The sequence below is a fragment of the Takifugu rubripes genome, chromosome 20 (assembly GCF_901000725.2).
Source record: "Takifugu rubripes chromosome 20, fTakRub1.2, whole genome shotgun sequence".
NCBI lineage: Eukaryota > Metazoa > Chordata > Actinopteri > Tetraodontiformes > Tetraodontidae > Takifugu > Takifugu rubripes.
The window spans coordinates 12,717,717-12,733,588 of record NC_042304.1 but is presented as its reverse complement, the minus strand read 5'-3'; the positions used below and the strand labels follow the sequence as shown (position 1 = coordinate 12,733,588).

At 42.8% G+C, this 15,872-nt stretch overlaps 3 protein-coding genes across 3 annotated transcripts; 2 read left to right on the top strand and 1 right to left on the bottom strand.

Moving 5' to 3' along the window:
• Nucleotides 1-213: 213 nt before the first annotated feature.
• Nucleotides 214-4,729, bottom strand: pgpep1 (pyroglutamyl-peptidase I). Its single transcript, XM_003974337.3, has 5 exons — nt 4,557-4,729; nt 3,315-3,367; nt 2,495-2,611; nt 2,177-2,409; nt 214-2,077 (listed from the first exon to the last, which is right to left on the bottom strand). Exons 1-5 carry the CDS (start codon nt 4,588-4,590, stop codon nt 1,882-1,884), a joined length of 633 nt encoding a protein of 210 aa, XP_003974386.1. The 5' UTR covers nt 4,591-4,729; the 3' UTR covers nt 214-1,881.
• A 336-nt stretch (nt 4,730-5,065) lies between these two features.
• Nucleotides 5,066-6,974, top strand: lsm4 (LSM4 homolog, U6 small nuclear RNA and mRNA degradation associated). Its single transcript, XM_011615052.2, has 5 exons — nt 5,066-5,209; nt 5,653-5,694; nt 5,778-5,876; nt 6,006-6,186; nt 6,270-6,974. The coding sequence occupies exons 1-5, from the start codon at nt 5,207-5,209 to the stop codon at nt 6,374-6,376; spliced, it is 432 nt and encodes a 143-aa protein (XP_011613354.1). The 5' UTR covers nt 5,066-5,206; the 3' UTR covers nt 6,377-6,974.
• Nucleotides 6,975-12,306: 5,332 nt separating this feature from the next.
• Nucleotides 12,307-13,939, top strand: jund (JunD proto-oncogene, AP-1 transcription factor subunit). The gene has a single exon (XM_011615054.2). It carries the CDS (start codon nt 12,470-12,472, stop codon nt 13,286-13,288), a length of 819 nt encoding a protein of 272 aa, XP_011613356.1. The 5' UTR covers nt 12,307-12,469; the 3' UTR covers nt 13,289-13,939.
• Nucleotides 13,940-15,872: the final 1,933 nt, after the last annotated feature.

Here is a 15,872-nt window from a genome sequence, read left to right as displayed (position 1 = left end):
CCGAAGATCGTCGACGTGAAGATGTCTCACTCTGATCCCGTTTCCGGAGATCCAAGGCAGCGCTCCACAGATGTGGCGCCGCCAGCCTTCAAACTTCACCTCCCAATGATATTTATCACTTTATTGGTCTTGTTCGCACCGTATTCACTTTGTACTTACAAAAAAATAAAAAAAAATGCATGAAGAAATAAGTTGTCAGTAGCTAGCAATAAATAACTTTGAACCAATTTATTGTATTTATTACCAAGCCTTTTCTTTTACAAAGCCAATAATATTTGTTGTGACAATGCTTTAACAGTGTCAGAGGCAGAAGAATGCCCCTTCATCCCATTATACAAACATAATAAGTGACAAAAGCACATTGAAAACAAATTGAGGTAGCGACACATCTGCCTGGACTGCGTCAATAATATACGTTTGATCTGACTCAACGGACATGTTAAGGCCTTTAAATAACACCTATAAATGACAGGAAGGCACAGGAAAGAGTCAGGGTCAGATGTCACATATATACGTAAACTTGAAGTTGTTTACCTTTGCAAGAACAGTTTTAGAGATGGCTTCACCATTGCAACACTCACAGTTTAAGAAAATCAGCAGCGATGCCATAAACCTGCCAAACATTTCCAGGAGATATATTAAAACCACATGAACATAATAAAATGTCAGTCACTACAGCTAAAATAAACCACAAGTCCCCCCCCCCACCCGGACACCAGACGCTACTAAAATAATCCCAAATGTACTCATAGTCACTAGCACCACTTGTTCAGCTGCAAGGAAAATTCACTATAAAGCCACAAGACTGAATTTTAAGTTAGTCTTCTAACAAACGCCATTTACAGAAACGCTGGTTTTGGAAAGCTATACGCGTTGAAATAAAAAAAACACAAAAATGCAAGCATTTGCACTGCGGTCCATTTCTCAGATTAGGTTAAAAAAGGAAAAGTGCTACAGAAATGCCCAGGCCCATCTTTGACAGCTGTGAAGATGTCCAGCCTCCAAACCAGATGTTCAGGTCAGATAACCATAGCAAGCAATGGCTTGACAGTGTTTGGATGCACCAGACCGCTATAGCAAGAATACTGTTGGATATTTACTAAAATATTTGTGCAGCCACAGTAGAATTCTTAGAAGTTTGAGATCTGTAAAATAACATTGCACAGCCTGGAGCCAGATCTCAATCTCATCGGTTTGGAGGGATTTCTGTCAGATTTGGCCGGACAAAATGGGGAAATTTGAGCTGGAACCAACCCGTTCCCTGATTTAAATAACCTTAGTAAAAGAAGGCAAATTCACTAAACTTCTTATAAAGAAAAAGGATTTGAGAAACAAGAATGTAAAACAGCACAGTTAGAACAAAGCAAAAGGGAAAACTTATTCCAAAGTTGACTGCTAAACGTTTCAGACGTGTCCAATTTGGCATCAGGAAGGTTCAGCACTTTGCCGAGTCCATGGTTTTCCTCGAGTGTGACCTCTATAATCATTCCAATAACCCTAACTCTATAAGGTGCATTCGTAGGAGTCACACTGGAGCTGTGGGTTGTGTTCTGCTACTTGTCAGAGACTGAAAACACGAGCTGCTCTTCTCTGCTGCCTTTCTTGGTGAACTCCAGGTTAAAACCTGAAGCCAAAATGCTTAATGTTCCTAAGAGGAGGGACAGAAGCCTTCGCTACATCACCACCGGTGGCAAAACATGCAACTAAAGGAAACTCGAAGAGAATCAAACCGCTGCAAAGATCCAACAAACAGTTTCAGTTCAGACCAACAAAGACGGTTTAAAAAAAGAAGAAGAAGAAGAATTGGCTACTTGTGGTTAAGTGCAATTTCTCTTGTTCTTGGTAAAGGCCAGAGAAACTGGTAGGCATCTGCGGGTGGCTTCAGTGGATGTGCTGCTGGCAGTGGATCTTCTCCTCCGCCTGGTCCAGCAGCTCCAGCATTTCACGGACAACGGCCTGCAGCGCACGGCCCAGGTCTTCCCGGCTGTAAGGCTTTCCGAGAGGAGGCACGTGAATGAAGGCGGAGCGACCGCGGCTCAGGTACAGGGACGTGTAGTAGGTGAAATCACAGAGGTACCTACGAAAGGAGCACACAGCCACACCACAGTTACCCGCCCCACCAAACACAGGCACCATCTTCTCGCCTCCTCTGATGTTCTACAGGTGACTGAATTACCTTCCTGCATCTTTGGAGACTGACACAGCCACTCCCAGCCCAGAGGAGGTCACTCTCTTGCAGACCGATTCCATGTCAATGACAGAGTAGATGCAGTCTGGGCCTCCGACAATGCAGCACTGGTTATCCGGACAGAAGCTGCTGTTGTCCAGGCCTCTGTAGCCGTGATTCCTGCCACACTTTTCAAGCGTGACAGTGGTGGCCATTCCCGACACCCCCACATGAACTACCAACTGATGAGAAGGGAAAAGCAAATGATAAGCCAGGCTAAGCTGAGACAGATGTTTCTGCGCGGCAGCTCTGTATCTTCTGTCTCACCAGGGGACGATACTGCTTCCATAATGATGGGACCAAACTCTGCACTGTCTGGTACTCGACGGGAACCTCCAGCACATGCAGGTCCACCTCACTGCCCAGCCCCAGTTTCTTTAGCTCCTGTCAAACAAAGGCAGATTTTTATTTTGTATTTTTTAACGCCCCCCCATCTACATCGCTAATGAGGAACTTAAAAAAAAAAAAAAAACTGTCAAAAATATTTACAAGATATTTGCCTCCACTTATGACAGAGCCGATCTTCGGACACCCCATCACAGGGGTTTGTTTGATATTCTGGGATTTCTACTGAAATGAGCCTCGGGGATTGTCCTCACAGATGAAACAAGAAAATCTTGATATAAAAGACCCAGTACCACAGATTGTGAGTACGATAAATCAGTGTCAAAGTCACAGCCAGTGGACCAACACCTCCCCCCATCCTGCAGGACAAGCAGCCCTGGACAATGACCCCTACTTGTATTGAAAAGAGCCTCGTTTGCCCATGTCTGTGACCTCGCTACAAAGCAGCCTTTTGTTTGCCTTTAATATCCTTATCAAGCCCGTCTAGACACCCTGACAAGCACCATCATCCCCCACACCCAGGCCCCAGTAAGGTGCAGGCGGCCGGTAATTATCACCGCACCGTGTGACAGGCGCAGGAAAAGGCTCAGCAACATAAACATAAGCGTGAGATGTGTATATTCTGCGATTTATTCCATCTAACTGGACCTCCGTGGCAGCTTTAAATGTTAGATTTGATTTTCTCATTTCCCAGAAAACCAAAAACAAACAATATGGAAACAAATCAGCAGAGAAAACGCACCTGAACAGCAACCCAGCTGGCATTGACGGTGTGCTCTCCAAATGGCCCGAAACCTTAAAAAAAAAAAAACCCATATGCATCTGTTGGGTTATATGGCGTTAAACAAGAAAAGTGTTTCAGCGGCTATAATTTAGTAGAAAGAAAAAGTCTCAAGCTGTTTGTGTAGAAAGACCCAAATGTGTTTAATTGTACAGGAAGAGCAGATTACGATCCTCTGCAATCTTCCTGTTTTATGTTTGAGTCGCACAGTGATTAAAGTCAATCGCTAACTCTTAAAAATCCCTCCGAGCTTGATTCCGAATGACCGATAAAACTGCTGCAGCATCCAGTGGACGCTCGCACGGGCGCATTTTGATAGCGACCACTAACTGATCTGCTTCCTTGAGCTTTCCAAGGGTCAGTGGGTCCCCGGGGATTGGGTGGAGGGAGATTAGTCTGTCTGACAGGCTGCTGAAAAGGAGCCGAGCAAGGGGCCAGCAGCTGCCAGCCAGCCCGCTATTGTGAAGGTGCTGTTCCCAAGCAATCTACACATCTTCTGTCAGCCTCTACACTTCTTTGTGTCCATAAATACCGAGCCACCCCTTCTCTAAGCTTCTGGAAATATATATAAATGAGGAACACAGAAATTCAGTAGGAATACTTTCTTCAGGTTCTTATAATTTGCTTTCTTAAATGTTGCATAATGTGGCTAATGAAAAGTAGTAACAGAAAACAGACAAGAGGTTAAAACACACACACATAAACCATTTTATATATTAAGAATTTCTTGCATTAAACCTTCTGGTCGTGGTCTTGAAGACAAAGTGTCACCTTGTTTAACTAGTTCTACAGACCTGTACAATATTAAGAGTTAGGCAAGATGTTTGCATATCTTATTGAGCAAATGTACTCATTTCAGGCTAAAATAACCTAGTCCATAGGCTTGTTGAGCTACTTGTATCATTGCACTGACAGTATGTAAATGAAATTTGGAGTGGATGTTCACAAAATCGCAGAACGACATGAGAACCCGAGGATACCACCATTAGTCGTAAATAACTTTAGCGCACATATGATATTAGTTTAACTGATGTATACATTTCCCCCCCCCCCAAACTGTAAAGAAGTAAGCCGGCCAGCGGAGAGTGTTAGCCCGACGCCATTATCGTCCGGACCGCTGACATCTCAACAACTTTTCTCTTTACTTGGATCTGCTGCTCAGCTCAGCGAGACGCGATAACAGCCGTTTCGAAGACGACTAACCTGTAACAACCACAGTTCGTTTGCTGTTGTCCATCTCCTGTCCTCTAAATCGGAACCTGCTGCGTCTCTTCGGGTTGTGTTCGGAGCCCGGACCAGTTCAAGAGAGTCGGAGCCCTCCTCAGCTGATGGCTTCGTCTGCTACACACAAATGCATCCGGCCTGCCGCGTCACGGACGTGGTCACCGCGTCATTACGTCACACACGTTAAAGCAGTATTTAAAAAAAAGAAAATACGTCACTGATGATTTTATAGCTATTATGAAGAAATAAATAGTAATGATACGAGAAAGAAAGAAGAGCAGGTGAGTGCATTTTGTATATAAAGCTAAGCAGAGCATTAGACACAGAAAACATATGTTCATTTTTAAACACATTCGTTGTGGACATAGGAATGAATACTTTTCGTTGCTATTTTTGATTATTTGAATTATTTCTTCGTAATATTGTTTAATTGTTTCATTCTGTGACGAACTGTATTTTCTTAGCTAGAGTTTGACGCTCTCGGCGGAACCATTTGAAAACGAGTGAAATTTCTCGCACGGCACTAAATTGTCTGCGGGCACCGGAAGTTAATTTGATAAAGACGAGGTAGGAAAGATACGAGGCCAAATCGAATAGAACCAAATCAAACTCAACAAAAGATTTCTATCATGGCAAGTATTTAACACTTCTCGTTTGAGCAAATAAAAACTTTGCTGCCCACTCGTAGTTGTATTGTAGTACTAAATTAAAGTGATGCTCTGTATTTACCTTGTGTAACTGAGCTCTAGTCAAATATGCTTTTTATGATTAAGTATGCAGAAAAATCTATATTTCGTCCAGTGTATACATGGAGGAAATAAAGGTACAATATCCCAAATCTAGCTAAAACGTACCTAAACGGAATAGATGTAACATTTTGATTCAAACGTGGATATACTTAAACTTTCCCCACCGAAATTAAACGAAAGTCGTTGTTTTCAAATCATGAATCATTTGTTCCCCATTTTTGCGAAAACTTATTTATTAGACCTTTAAAAACGTCGGATTCATGTATCTTTCATAATTGCTTTAATCCTGATCTTGCATATATTTTACTTTCCTGTGACTTTTGCAGCTTCCACTATCTCTTCTAAAGACAGCCCAAAATCATCCTATGGTGAGAAAAACTTGAGCTCTTTTCTTACAACATAACCTAAAGTATTAAGAAGTATTAACTCCTGTCTTTCTTTCCCTCAATAGCTGGTGGAGCTTAAAAATGGAGAAACGTATAACGGCCACTTGGTCAGTTGTGACAACTGGATGAACATAAACCTACGAGAAGTTATCTGCACATCAAGGGTAAAATTTTTAGTAAAAGTTTTTACTTCCAGTTTGCTATAACCTAAAGCTGCAAAGACTCAGCAATCTGGATGATGTAGTCAAGGTTTTGGGCACAAAACGGATGTCATAAATGACATTATTTGGCAGGATGGAGACAAATTCTGGAGAATGCCCGAATGCTACATCAGAGGAAGCACCATCAAGTATCTGCGAATCCCCGATGAGATCATTGACATGGTAAAGGAAGATGTTCTGTCAAAGGGCAGAGGACGTGGAGGTGCCCAGCAGAACAAGCAGCAGGGCAAAGGAAGAGGAGGAGCTGGCAGAGGTAAGCAGACACCTGCCGAGTTGAGTTCTCTCTCTCTCTCTCTCTTTCTCTCTTCTCCATTACCGTCGTTTTTTGTTCCGTAGGTGTTTTTGGCAGCCGTGGCAGAGGATTGACAGGGCCTGGTCGAGGCCAGCAGCAAATGCAGGATAAGAAGTCAGGCAAACCACAAGGAATGAAGAACCAACACTGAAAAGCAACATAGTCATTTCAACAGCACAAATTTAGAGCATTTACTCCTTCAGTACATGAAGATAAAAGGATCTCTGGTGTTTTCTTTCTGCTGTGATGTTAATCAAAAGTAAGCATTGCAGAAAATCACTGGATATGTTAAAAAAAAAAAAAAAAAAAAGCCGTGCTTTTGCACAGAATTTTGTTTTATCATCTGAAAGTTGCTTTTTTTTATTAGGTCTCTGTTATAACGTATCAGTGAATGCTGACGCACTCCCTCTTTTACTATCAGTTAATGATCTCCATCAGTAAAGCTTTGTAAAACTTAACATTATGATTTGTAGTATCCTTAAAAAACCATTGGAACACCGTAATAAGGTTGTAGTTTGTTTGTCAGGTTTCTATGGTAGAAATTTTGCTCTTGTCTCACCGTTGGTCTCTACAGTTTAGCTCGTGTACCTCTGTTTGACTTTTTGGTCATTTGCGGGGGTGGAAACCATTCTTTAGTCTAAAATGAATATGTATCTTGTGTAATGGGTTTCATTTTATTTTTGGAAGAGGAGACGTACAGATGTAACTTATTTACATGACAAGTACATTAAACAGCATTTGTTTATGAACATTCTGGACTGATTGTATTGCTTTGACATTATGGTCTCAGCACTTTTGGCCAAATTTTTATATTCACTGTTCATTTTATTCCATATTGTTTTATTTGCTTAGCAATTAAAATGACAACAGAACGATATGCCATTGCAAGTGATTGGCTCAATCTAACGCCCGGAAAGCTCATCAAGCCTGACTTTATTTTCAACACCTGTAAAATACAGTAAATTAGAAGAAATACGAATTAGATTTGATTTGTAGACTTATTTTTTTGAAGGACGCCCAGAACGTTTTAATTGTCAGCTGTTCACAGATCTTTCGACAGGTGTCACCAGAGAGCTTTTGTTAATCCTCCCCATTATAATTGACTGCTTCTCCAGTTTATCTCAAAATCACATCCTTTACCAGTCAAAATGTCCCAAGATTTATTTCTGACACTGCTTTCAGAGGCCTCTTGTCTTAGTTGGCTGAAAATGCCCCAATTTCTCAAACCTTTCCTCACTTTGTTGATTCAGAATATTCTTATGTATATTTCATGGTAAAAGGTAGCTTTTGCCAGGAAAATGGGGCATTACATGGATTTTAGCTGCACCTTAATAATTCGCCTAGTCAGTCTTTTTAATGAGTTGTTTGGACACTAGCAATAAGTCAATGCTGGAGATTTGTTTAGAAGAAACCAAAACTGATGACGACAGAGCACCTTTGATTATTAAGTATATCAAATCTGGACTGACGCTTTATCAAAGCCATTCAAACGCCAGAGGGAGCTTAGCCTTTTAAAGCAAATGAAAGTGGATAGTTCATGTATGTGGGGGGGCTGGGCATGTCTTCCTCCACATATTTTTGCATGCATAATGACCCTGATGGCATTTGTGAGGGAAGAAATCCTGTTTTTCTCTGCCTCTGAAGTCGGTGTGCAAGGACCGTGAAAAATCATATCATCTCCTCGCCGGGCTAAATTGTCAGCCATTCTAACAGGCTTTGAATAGGAGTGTGTGTGCGTGCGTGTGCATGTTCTCAGTGCTGTGCTAGAGTTCTCCTCCTCCTCCTTTTTTTAACCACCCACACATCTCTTCTACACAGATTCAGCAGGCCTCAGCCAATCGCTCCCTTCCTTCCTTTTAGTTGCCCTTACCTGCGTCACACTGCGTGTGTTGCCACGGTGATCAGTGATGCTCCCTCCCCACACGATGTCTCCTCCTGTGTTGGAGTGAAGCTGATTTGTGGCTGATGATGCAGGCGGGCTGCAGACGTCACCACTTCCCTTGGGAAGAAGGCCTATTTTTACCCCTGGGCACAAAGTACAGTATATATATACATGGAGCGCCATCTAATCGCTGCAGATCAGAAGCAGAATGTAACTGTTGCCGGCAGCAACAATCCTGTTGTCAATACCTGCCTGTGATTCTGTATCAGCAGAGGGACGTTCCGTACTGGCACTTCCCCTCCACAGTGAGGTCAGAGGTCAGTGACCACAGACATTTAAGGATCGACATCACCGTGACTGTTGACCGTGCCATTCCATGGTCAGATGATGGTGATGTTCTGGTGACCATGGTCAGATGATGGTGATGCTCTGGTGACCATGGTCAGATGATAGTGACGTTCTGGTGACCATGGTCAGATGATAGTGACGCTCTGGTGACCATGGTCAGATGATGATGATGCTCTGGTGACCATGGTCAGATGATAGTGATGTTCTGGTGACCATGGTCAGATGATGGTGATGTTCTGGTGACCATGGTCAGATGATAGTGATGTTCTGGTGACCATGGTCAGATGATAGTGACACTCTGGTGACCATGGTCAGATGATAGTGATGTTCTGGTGACCATGGTCAGATGATAGTGACACTCTGGTGACCATGGTCAGATGATGATGATGTTCTGGTGACCATGGTCAGATGATGATGATGTTCTGGTGACCATGGTCAGATGATGGTCATGTTCTGGTGACCATGGTCAGATGATGATGATGCTCTGGTGACCATGGTCAGATGATAGTGACGTTCTGGTGACCATGGTCAGATGATGATGATGCTCTGGTGACCATGGTCAGATGATAGTGACACTCTGGTGACCATGGTCAGATGATAGTGATGTTCTGGTGACCATGGTCAGATGATAGTGACGTTCTGGTGACCATGGTCAGATGATGATGATGCTCTGGTGACCATGGTCAGATGATAGTGACGCTCTGGTGACCATGGTCAGATGATAGTGATGCTCTGGTGACCTTGGTCAGATGATAGTGATGCTCTGGTGACCTTGGTCAGATGATAGTGATGTTCTGGTGACCATGTCGGTCGCTGGTTTCTTATCCAATCTAAAAGTTTTTGTGGTTATAGTTACACGCTCGTTGGCGTCACCACCTGTGGTCCAGGCAGGAACAGGCCTCACCCTACCCCAACGTCAGAAATACACAACTTAGGCAGTTTCCTGTTCAACGCTCGGCCAAGCGATTTCTCAGTTAAACATCAAAGAGCTTCAGGGCAGAGGGGACTGCAGAAGACGTTCAGAATCAAACGAAAACCCCAAACAAGATTTTTTTTTTTTTTCCACACGATGTTATTAACATTTTTCAGTTTCACAACTTTTGGAAATCAGATGGAAACTACCGCAGAAGTAAAACAAGCCACCTGTCGGCTGCTTAAAGGAAACGTAGATCTAGAATATTTGGGAATAGGATGTGCACGATTATAACAATGTTCTACCGCTCAAAAGACAGTTCATGAGGTGGGTGGTGCTCTTATCACCACCCGTTCCTCCATTTTTATGTAAATCCTGGTTATCTTTAGGTTCCTCCAGCAGTCCATCACATAACGCACACAGCCCATTCACACACACACACACCCAGGTACAATCAACCACTCGTGTGTGTTTTTGGTTCTGGGAGTTATAAACAGTTTGAAAACCACCATGCGTCAACACTGACAGACATTAATTGATGGTTATACTTTATTATCCGTTTTTGTCAGTATTCCATGACATATCTGTGTTAAACATGAAAAACTATAACCTGTGCAGCTTTGTGGTTAATGGCAGACACACACACACACACACACACACACACGCTGACTGCGGTTACACTCTATGAACATGGAACGTTGCCTCCACCTTGAAACTACATCATCAATGTGGTTGGTGTCACCCACACGCCTACTGTACATGTTTTTAATATGATTTTTAGTGATCTCATTAGTTTGATTTGGGTCCTACAAACACATCTTAATCAGATTTTTGGCCGTTCTAACAAGTTGTGTAGACGAGGCCAGGAGACGTCAGCTGCTCAACCACAGAATGAAGTAGGGGGCAATTTAAAGATACTAGAAAACACAAAATCTCCTAAAAGAACTGTTTTTGACGGCTTTAGGTGACATTAGGCAGTTCCCAGGTCAGATCACTTGGCTGCAGAATGAAACGTTTTTCCTCTGATCACACATAAAAGATAAGTGCTGCAAAAAGAGAAACAATGAGATACAGATCAGTTTCACACCTACTCTTTTATTTTTAATTCTTGTTTTTGAGGGCAGCATACACACGCACACACCAGTTCTTATTAGTGACTTTTTTCCTCTATCTTCATTATTTAACCAATATTCTTTGAGCTTTGATAGTTTTAATTCTCAGTTGATTAACCATTTAATTAAGAAATCATCATTGTCAGGGTGATGTCGTGTGTGTAGATGTTATGTCTGGTGATAGTGAGCTCAACTTTACTGTATCCTTTCATGAATACACTCATAGTTCTGTTGTAATGACTCCATTCAAGGTGTTAAGAAATCTGCATTACTGAGCTGCAGAATCTTTACAGTACGGTGTGAAAAGCAAAGGGAATCATTTATTTAAGCTTTCCCTTTTTATTTGTCAAAAAAAAAGTTTTCACATGTTTTCATACATAAAAAGATCTTTGTTTTCACTCTCAGTTTCTTCGAGGCAAAACTCACTACAGGAAAAAGTCAATAATTATTGCCTTTGTAATTAAAATCTTATTTTAAAAGGGGACAAATCTGAACATATAAACTCAATAACTAAAACTCTGCAGCTCAGAATTTGTTGGATCATTAAACAAGGGCAGTTTTACAGAAAACTGTTGTTTTAAAGGCTTTTCCATCCGCTGCCTACACTCCTGTCGGGGCTCAGCAGCCCCACCACACTCTACACTCAGACAAAAATATCCCTCCTCTGTTGGTTTATCCCCACCGCCGCCACTATCGTCAACCCCACCTCCATTTCCGCCACAGCCTTATCATGTCATCCACCCACAGAAATCTGCAGTGGTGGATGGGGCCTATACCTGTGACGCACGTTCCCCTGCATGTGTAACCCTTTATCTGCCACAAAAGATCACTGGCTACTCAGGTTCCGACTGTGGGCATGAATTTATTGTTCGGTCTTGCCAAAATAATTTATATATTTAATGGCTCCTGATTTTGTCGTGAGCAGAACATCTGAAGAAACTGCAGTTACTATAATGAATATTTACCAAGTCGTATATTTACCAAGTGCTATTGTGATTTTGATGTATTTGTTTTGATATATCATAAGAGTTTGATAACCAGAGAAATATAGGAGAAAATTATTTGCACCATGGTATTTGTTCTACTTTCTGAAATAGTGCACAGGCGTATATTAATTCTATGTTTAAGAAAATAAATAGAAAAAATGAATCATCCTGTGAGTCACAATAGCTGCCATGGTTGACACACTGGAATTGCTTTATCCTTAGATGGGTATGCGAAGTGGAAATTAACTTAAATGTTAAAATCATGTTCGATTGTATCTTGACTGCTTTCTGGGATAGAAACATGTTTTCCCAGTGCAAAACACTGTTTCCCGGATGTTATTATTCCATTCGTTGTAAATGCAGCCCATTATGTGCCGTTTTGGGGGGGTAAACTCCATATGTGGTCATTTTTCACCATGACATCAAAGTTGAACACGCCGGTTTCTCTCCGTGGCAACAGAGCTCAAATCAAAGATGCACGAGGACGAAAACGAGTCACACCGTAGCGATTAAAGGAGGCTGAAAGTTTGAAACACTTATAGCGTCAAGTTTAAAAGACAGACTCAGTGAAGGGGTCACCACCCGCCCAGTGAAGAAGGGTTACATTCTCGCGACCCTTGAGTAAACTCTGGCATTTCCGTGCGTGATCCCGCATCGCTTGATAGTTGCGGGCATATTTATTGATATTCCTAAAAAGAAAAACGGACAAAGTGAGACGTCTTACTTATTCTAATCTATGTGACGGTTTTTAAAAAAAAAAAAATCAAAAAAACGTAATTTCGCACCAACGCGCGTGCTCTGCTATGACATAATGGAACGTGCGAGGCTAGAAAAGCTCGAGGCGGAGCTCCGCGGCTGAGTTGACATCCTGGAGACACGGGACGCGGTCGAAGCTCTCGACGACGCGCCAACCCAACCAGACATTCACGCCTTTCGCCTCTGCGGGGTAATGGACAGGGTGTCCTTGTGAACAGTCCCAGTGTTGATTCTGAGCGCGGAAATAATGATGAAGAAGGATATTAACTTGACTCTGGCGGATGACGCAGACCTCAAACCACATCTCAGCGACGCCGAGAGCATCCTCAGCTCCCCGGACCTGGGGCTCCTCAAGCTGGCGTCTCCGGAGCTGGAGAGGCTCATCATCCAGTCCAACGGCATGGTGACCACGACGCCCACCACCTCCCAGTTCCTCTACCCGAAAACCGTAACGGACGAGCAGGAGTTCGCCGAGGGCTTCGTCAAGGCGTTGGAGGACCTCCATAAGCAGAACCAGCTGAGCGGAGGCGTCCAGGCGAGCAGCAGCTTGGACCTGGGCGCCAACATCGCCCCGGTGACCGTCCAGCCGGACCTACCGGTCTACACGAACCTCAGCAGTTACGGCAGCGGCTCGTTAGAAACCACCGTCAATTACTCCACGGACACTGTCCCCTTCCCACCGCCGCCAGCGCACCATCTGGCGCCCGCCCCGCCGCAGCCGGAGCTTTCCCGGGTCCAGCTGAAGGAGGAGCCCCAGACGGTCCCAGACGTCCAGAGCTTCGGGGACAGTCCGCCGCTGTCTCCAATTGACATTGACACGCAGGAGCGCCTAAAGGCCGAGAGGAAGAGGCTGAGGAACCGGATCGCAGCCTCCAAGTGTCGGATGCGCAAACTCGAGCGGATCTCCAGACTGGAGGACAAGGTCAAAACCCTGAAAAGCCACAACACCGACCTGGCGTCCACGGCCAGCCTGCTCAGAGAGCAAGTGGCCCAGCTGAAACAGAAGGTCCTGACCCACGTCAACAGCGGCTGTCAGCTGCTTCCACACGAGGTTCAAGTGCATTAATGAGCCTCCGGCTACAGACCAGCATATAAGCTTCATGGACTTGAACTTTATTGTTGCTTTATTCCGTCTCTGTAGCGGGAATGCCAACTTTACTCCAATATCCTGGGTAGCAATTCAGTTATCCTAATTGTTTAGATGTCAGGAGCTCATTTCTATTTACCATGTGCTTTTATTTATGGTCCAAGGCAACATAACGTTGAATTGTTTTTTCAGGAGCCCTCCCAATAAGAGTGAGCCTACTTTAATTCATCATTCAAGCAGTTTACAGACCCCCCCCTCCTTCACAGTAAAATCTCTTATTTCGCAGCTAAAACCGGAATATTTCCGCAGAGAATAATTTAAAAAATGCATATGCCCTGATTTCACCGAGTGATGTTGCTCATGTTATGGGCTACCGTGCTTTAATGTAGGGTAATGTATGCATGTTGTTGACATACTCGAATGTTGCCCGCAACGCTGGGTTTTAAGGTGTGCATTTATGTGGTGATTATCCTTGACCTTTTCAAACACATGCATTTACATTTTTTTACTCCAGCGTGCTCCTGTTCCGTTGTTCTTGTTTTAATGTGCCGAATGGTAACCTATTTTTGTTGCCGCCGTGTTTCCGAGTCAGTCCTGCTGGCAATAAACAGATTCCTCCATTTTCCAAATCACCATTTTCCTGCATCGCCTGTTTGACTGGGTTTCTTTTTAAAAATTTTGCAGCTGGTTTCAACACCTTTAAAGCAGTAAACGTCGATGAATATCCAGCATTTCACATTGTAACTGGCTGACTGCCTAAAAATGGATGCTCACATTGATGGATACAGAATTAATGAAGCCAAAGACGTTATTATATAACAAATATGGAAGCGTGTGTTCAGTAATCTGCACCGTATTGTCGACCTGGCAGAATCCTCCCCCTGCTGGCCAAGTGTGGAATTACACACAAGCGGACAGCGACATAACCTACAAATGTAAGAAATGAAATGGGTGAGGCTGTTCATTAACCTGTTAATTTGAGCAGTATAATTGTCGACACTATCATTTAAATATGTAGTGTTTGTAGCTGAATTCTGCTTCAAATTAATCCATGGTACCATGACTTTTCTGTAGTAAGCGTGCTCACTGAAACCCAAAACAACACTAATTCGGTACAGTACAATTCAGTACTAATACAGGTTGAATAGAACAAACTCCCCAGGATGACAAATGACTGTTTCTTGCATTTTCTTTTATTGTTTTACCACAAAGTACAGATAAAAACATCCACAGCATTCTCTCATTTTCATGGCCTAATCTGGGGTGGGTTTGAGGCGGCAGTGATATGAGACCAAATGAAGCAGGTTTTCGGATGCTGGATGATCTGAGCTCGGCTGGACAGCTGGATGCAGTATCGAGCGCATGGCTTTGTAACAGAGCGACACGTCCATTCACAAGCAGTACGAGAAATGAATGCACATACAGTACAACATGGCTCTTTTGGGGGGGGGGGGGTCTTTACTTTTTTTGTCTTTTGTTTATTTTATTTTGCAAGCCTGAGTCGATACAACACAATCCACGATTATGAGTCAGAGGTATTTACAGATCTGGTTCATGTGGAGAGGAAGACATGTTGGAAAGGACTTTAAAAGTTTGGATATTTCCTGGGAAATAAACAGTCTCCACCAGTAAGAAGTGAGATAGACGCAGGATCAAGAAGGGGGTCAGAGGTCGGTCACGTTCCCCTATCTGATTAAAACAATCAAACTGACACTGGATCAGACCGTAGATAAATGTCTTCTTCTTTTTTTTTTGCATCGATCTTTGGTGTAAAACATTTTGCGTTTACATTTCCCAAAGTGGATCCAGGAGTTTGGGGTAAATAATCTGCTCTCATTCAGCTTTTCTCTGACGTTTACCCTTGAAGCTCCTTTCTGACCAGAAAACCTCACACACAGCCTCGTTAACACCGAAGTCTGTCGCTCTCTGCCTGCGGCCTCATGCGTTGCCATGGTTATGGAGAAAAAAGATCAGCGCAGGAAAAGACACACGGGAATTTCAAGGCTTTTAAAATCACATTATAGTCAAGAAAACACAGACTTGGGATCAAAACGAATTTTCTCACTTTTACGCCCAACTGATTGAGATTATCAGAAGGAGAAACAACAATGAACACGTTCCATCATAAATTCAGCCAATATTCAGTCATAGCATATCTATAATCATGACAGTATTAAGGCTAAATGTTTGTTCTGTAATCATCTCCAGCATTTGTCTTTAAACTACTGAAATATTATCATTTTGGATGATAGATATTCCAAATTCTGTCTCAAAGGGTCACACAGTTTTTCTTTCTTTTATTGAAATAAAAAAAAGGGAATGTGTAGAGGAACTGACGCACATCATCCAAACAAGCCTCACGACACGGATTCCTCATGTAACCCCATTTCATGTCCAGATAAACATACCTGTATATAGCATATATATTACTCCACATGTATATATACATCTAAAATAAATAAATTAAATTATTCTATCCCCCCTTTTTTTCCTCCTCCATCTTGTTGATAATTTCCACATCTAATCTTATATATATATATATATATATATATATATATATATA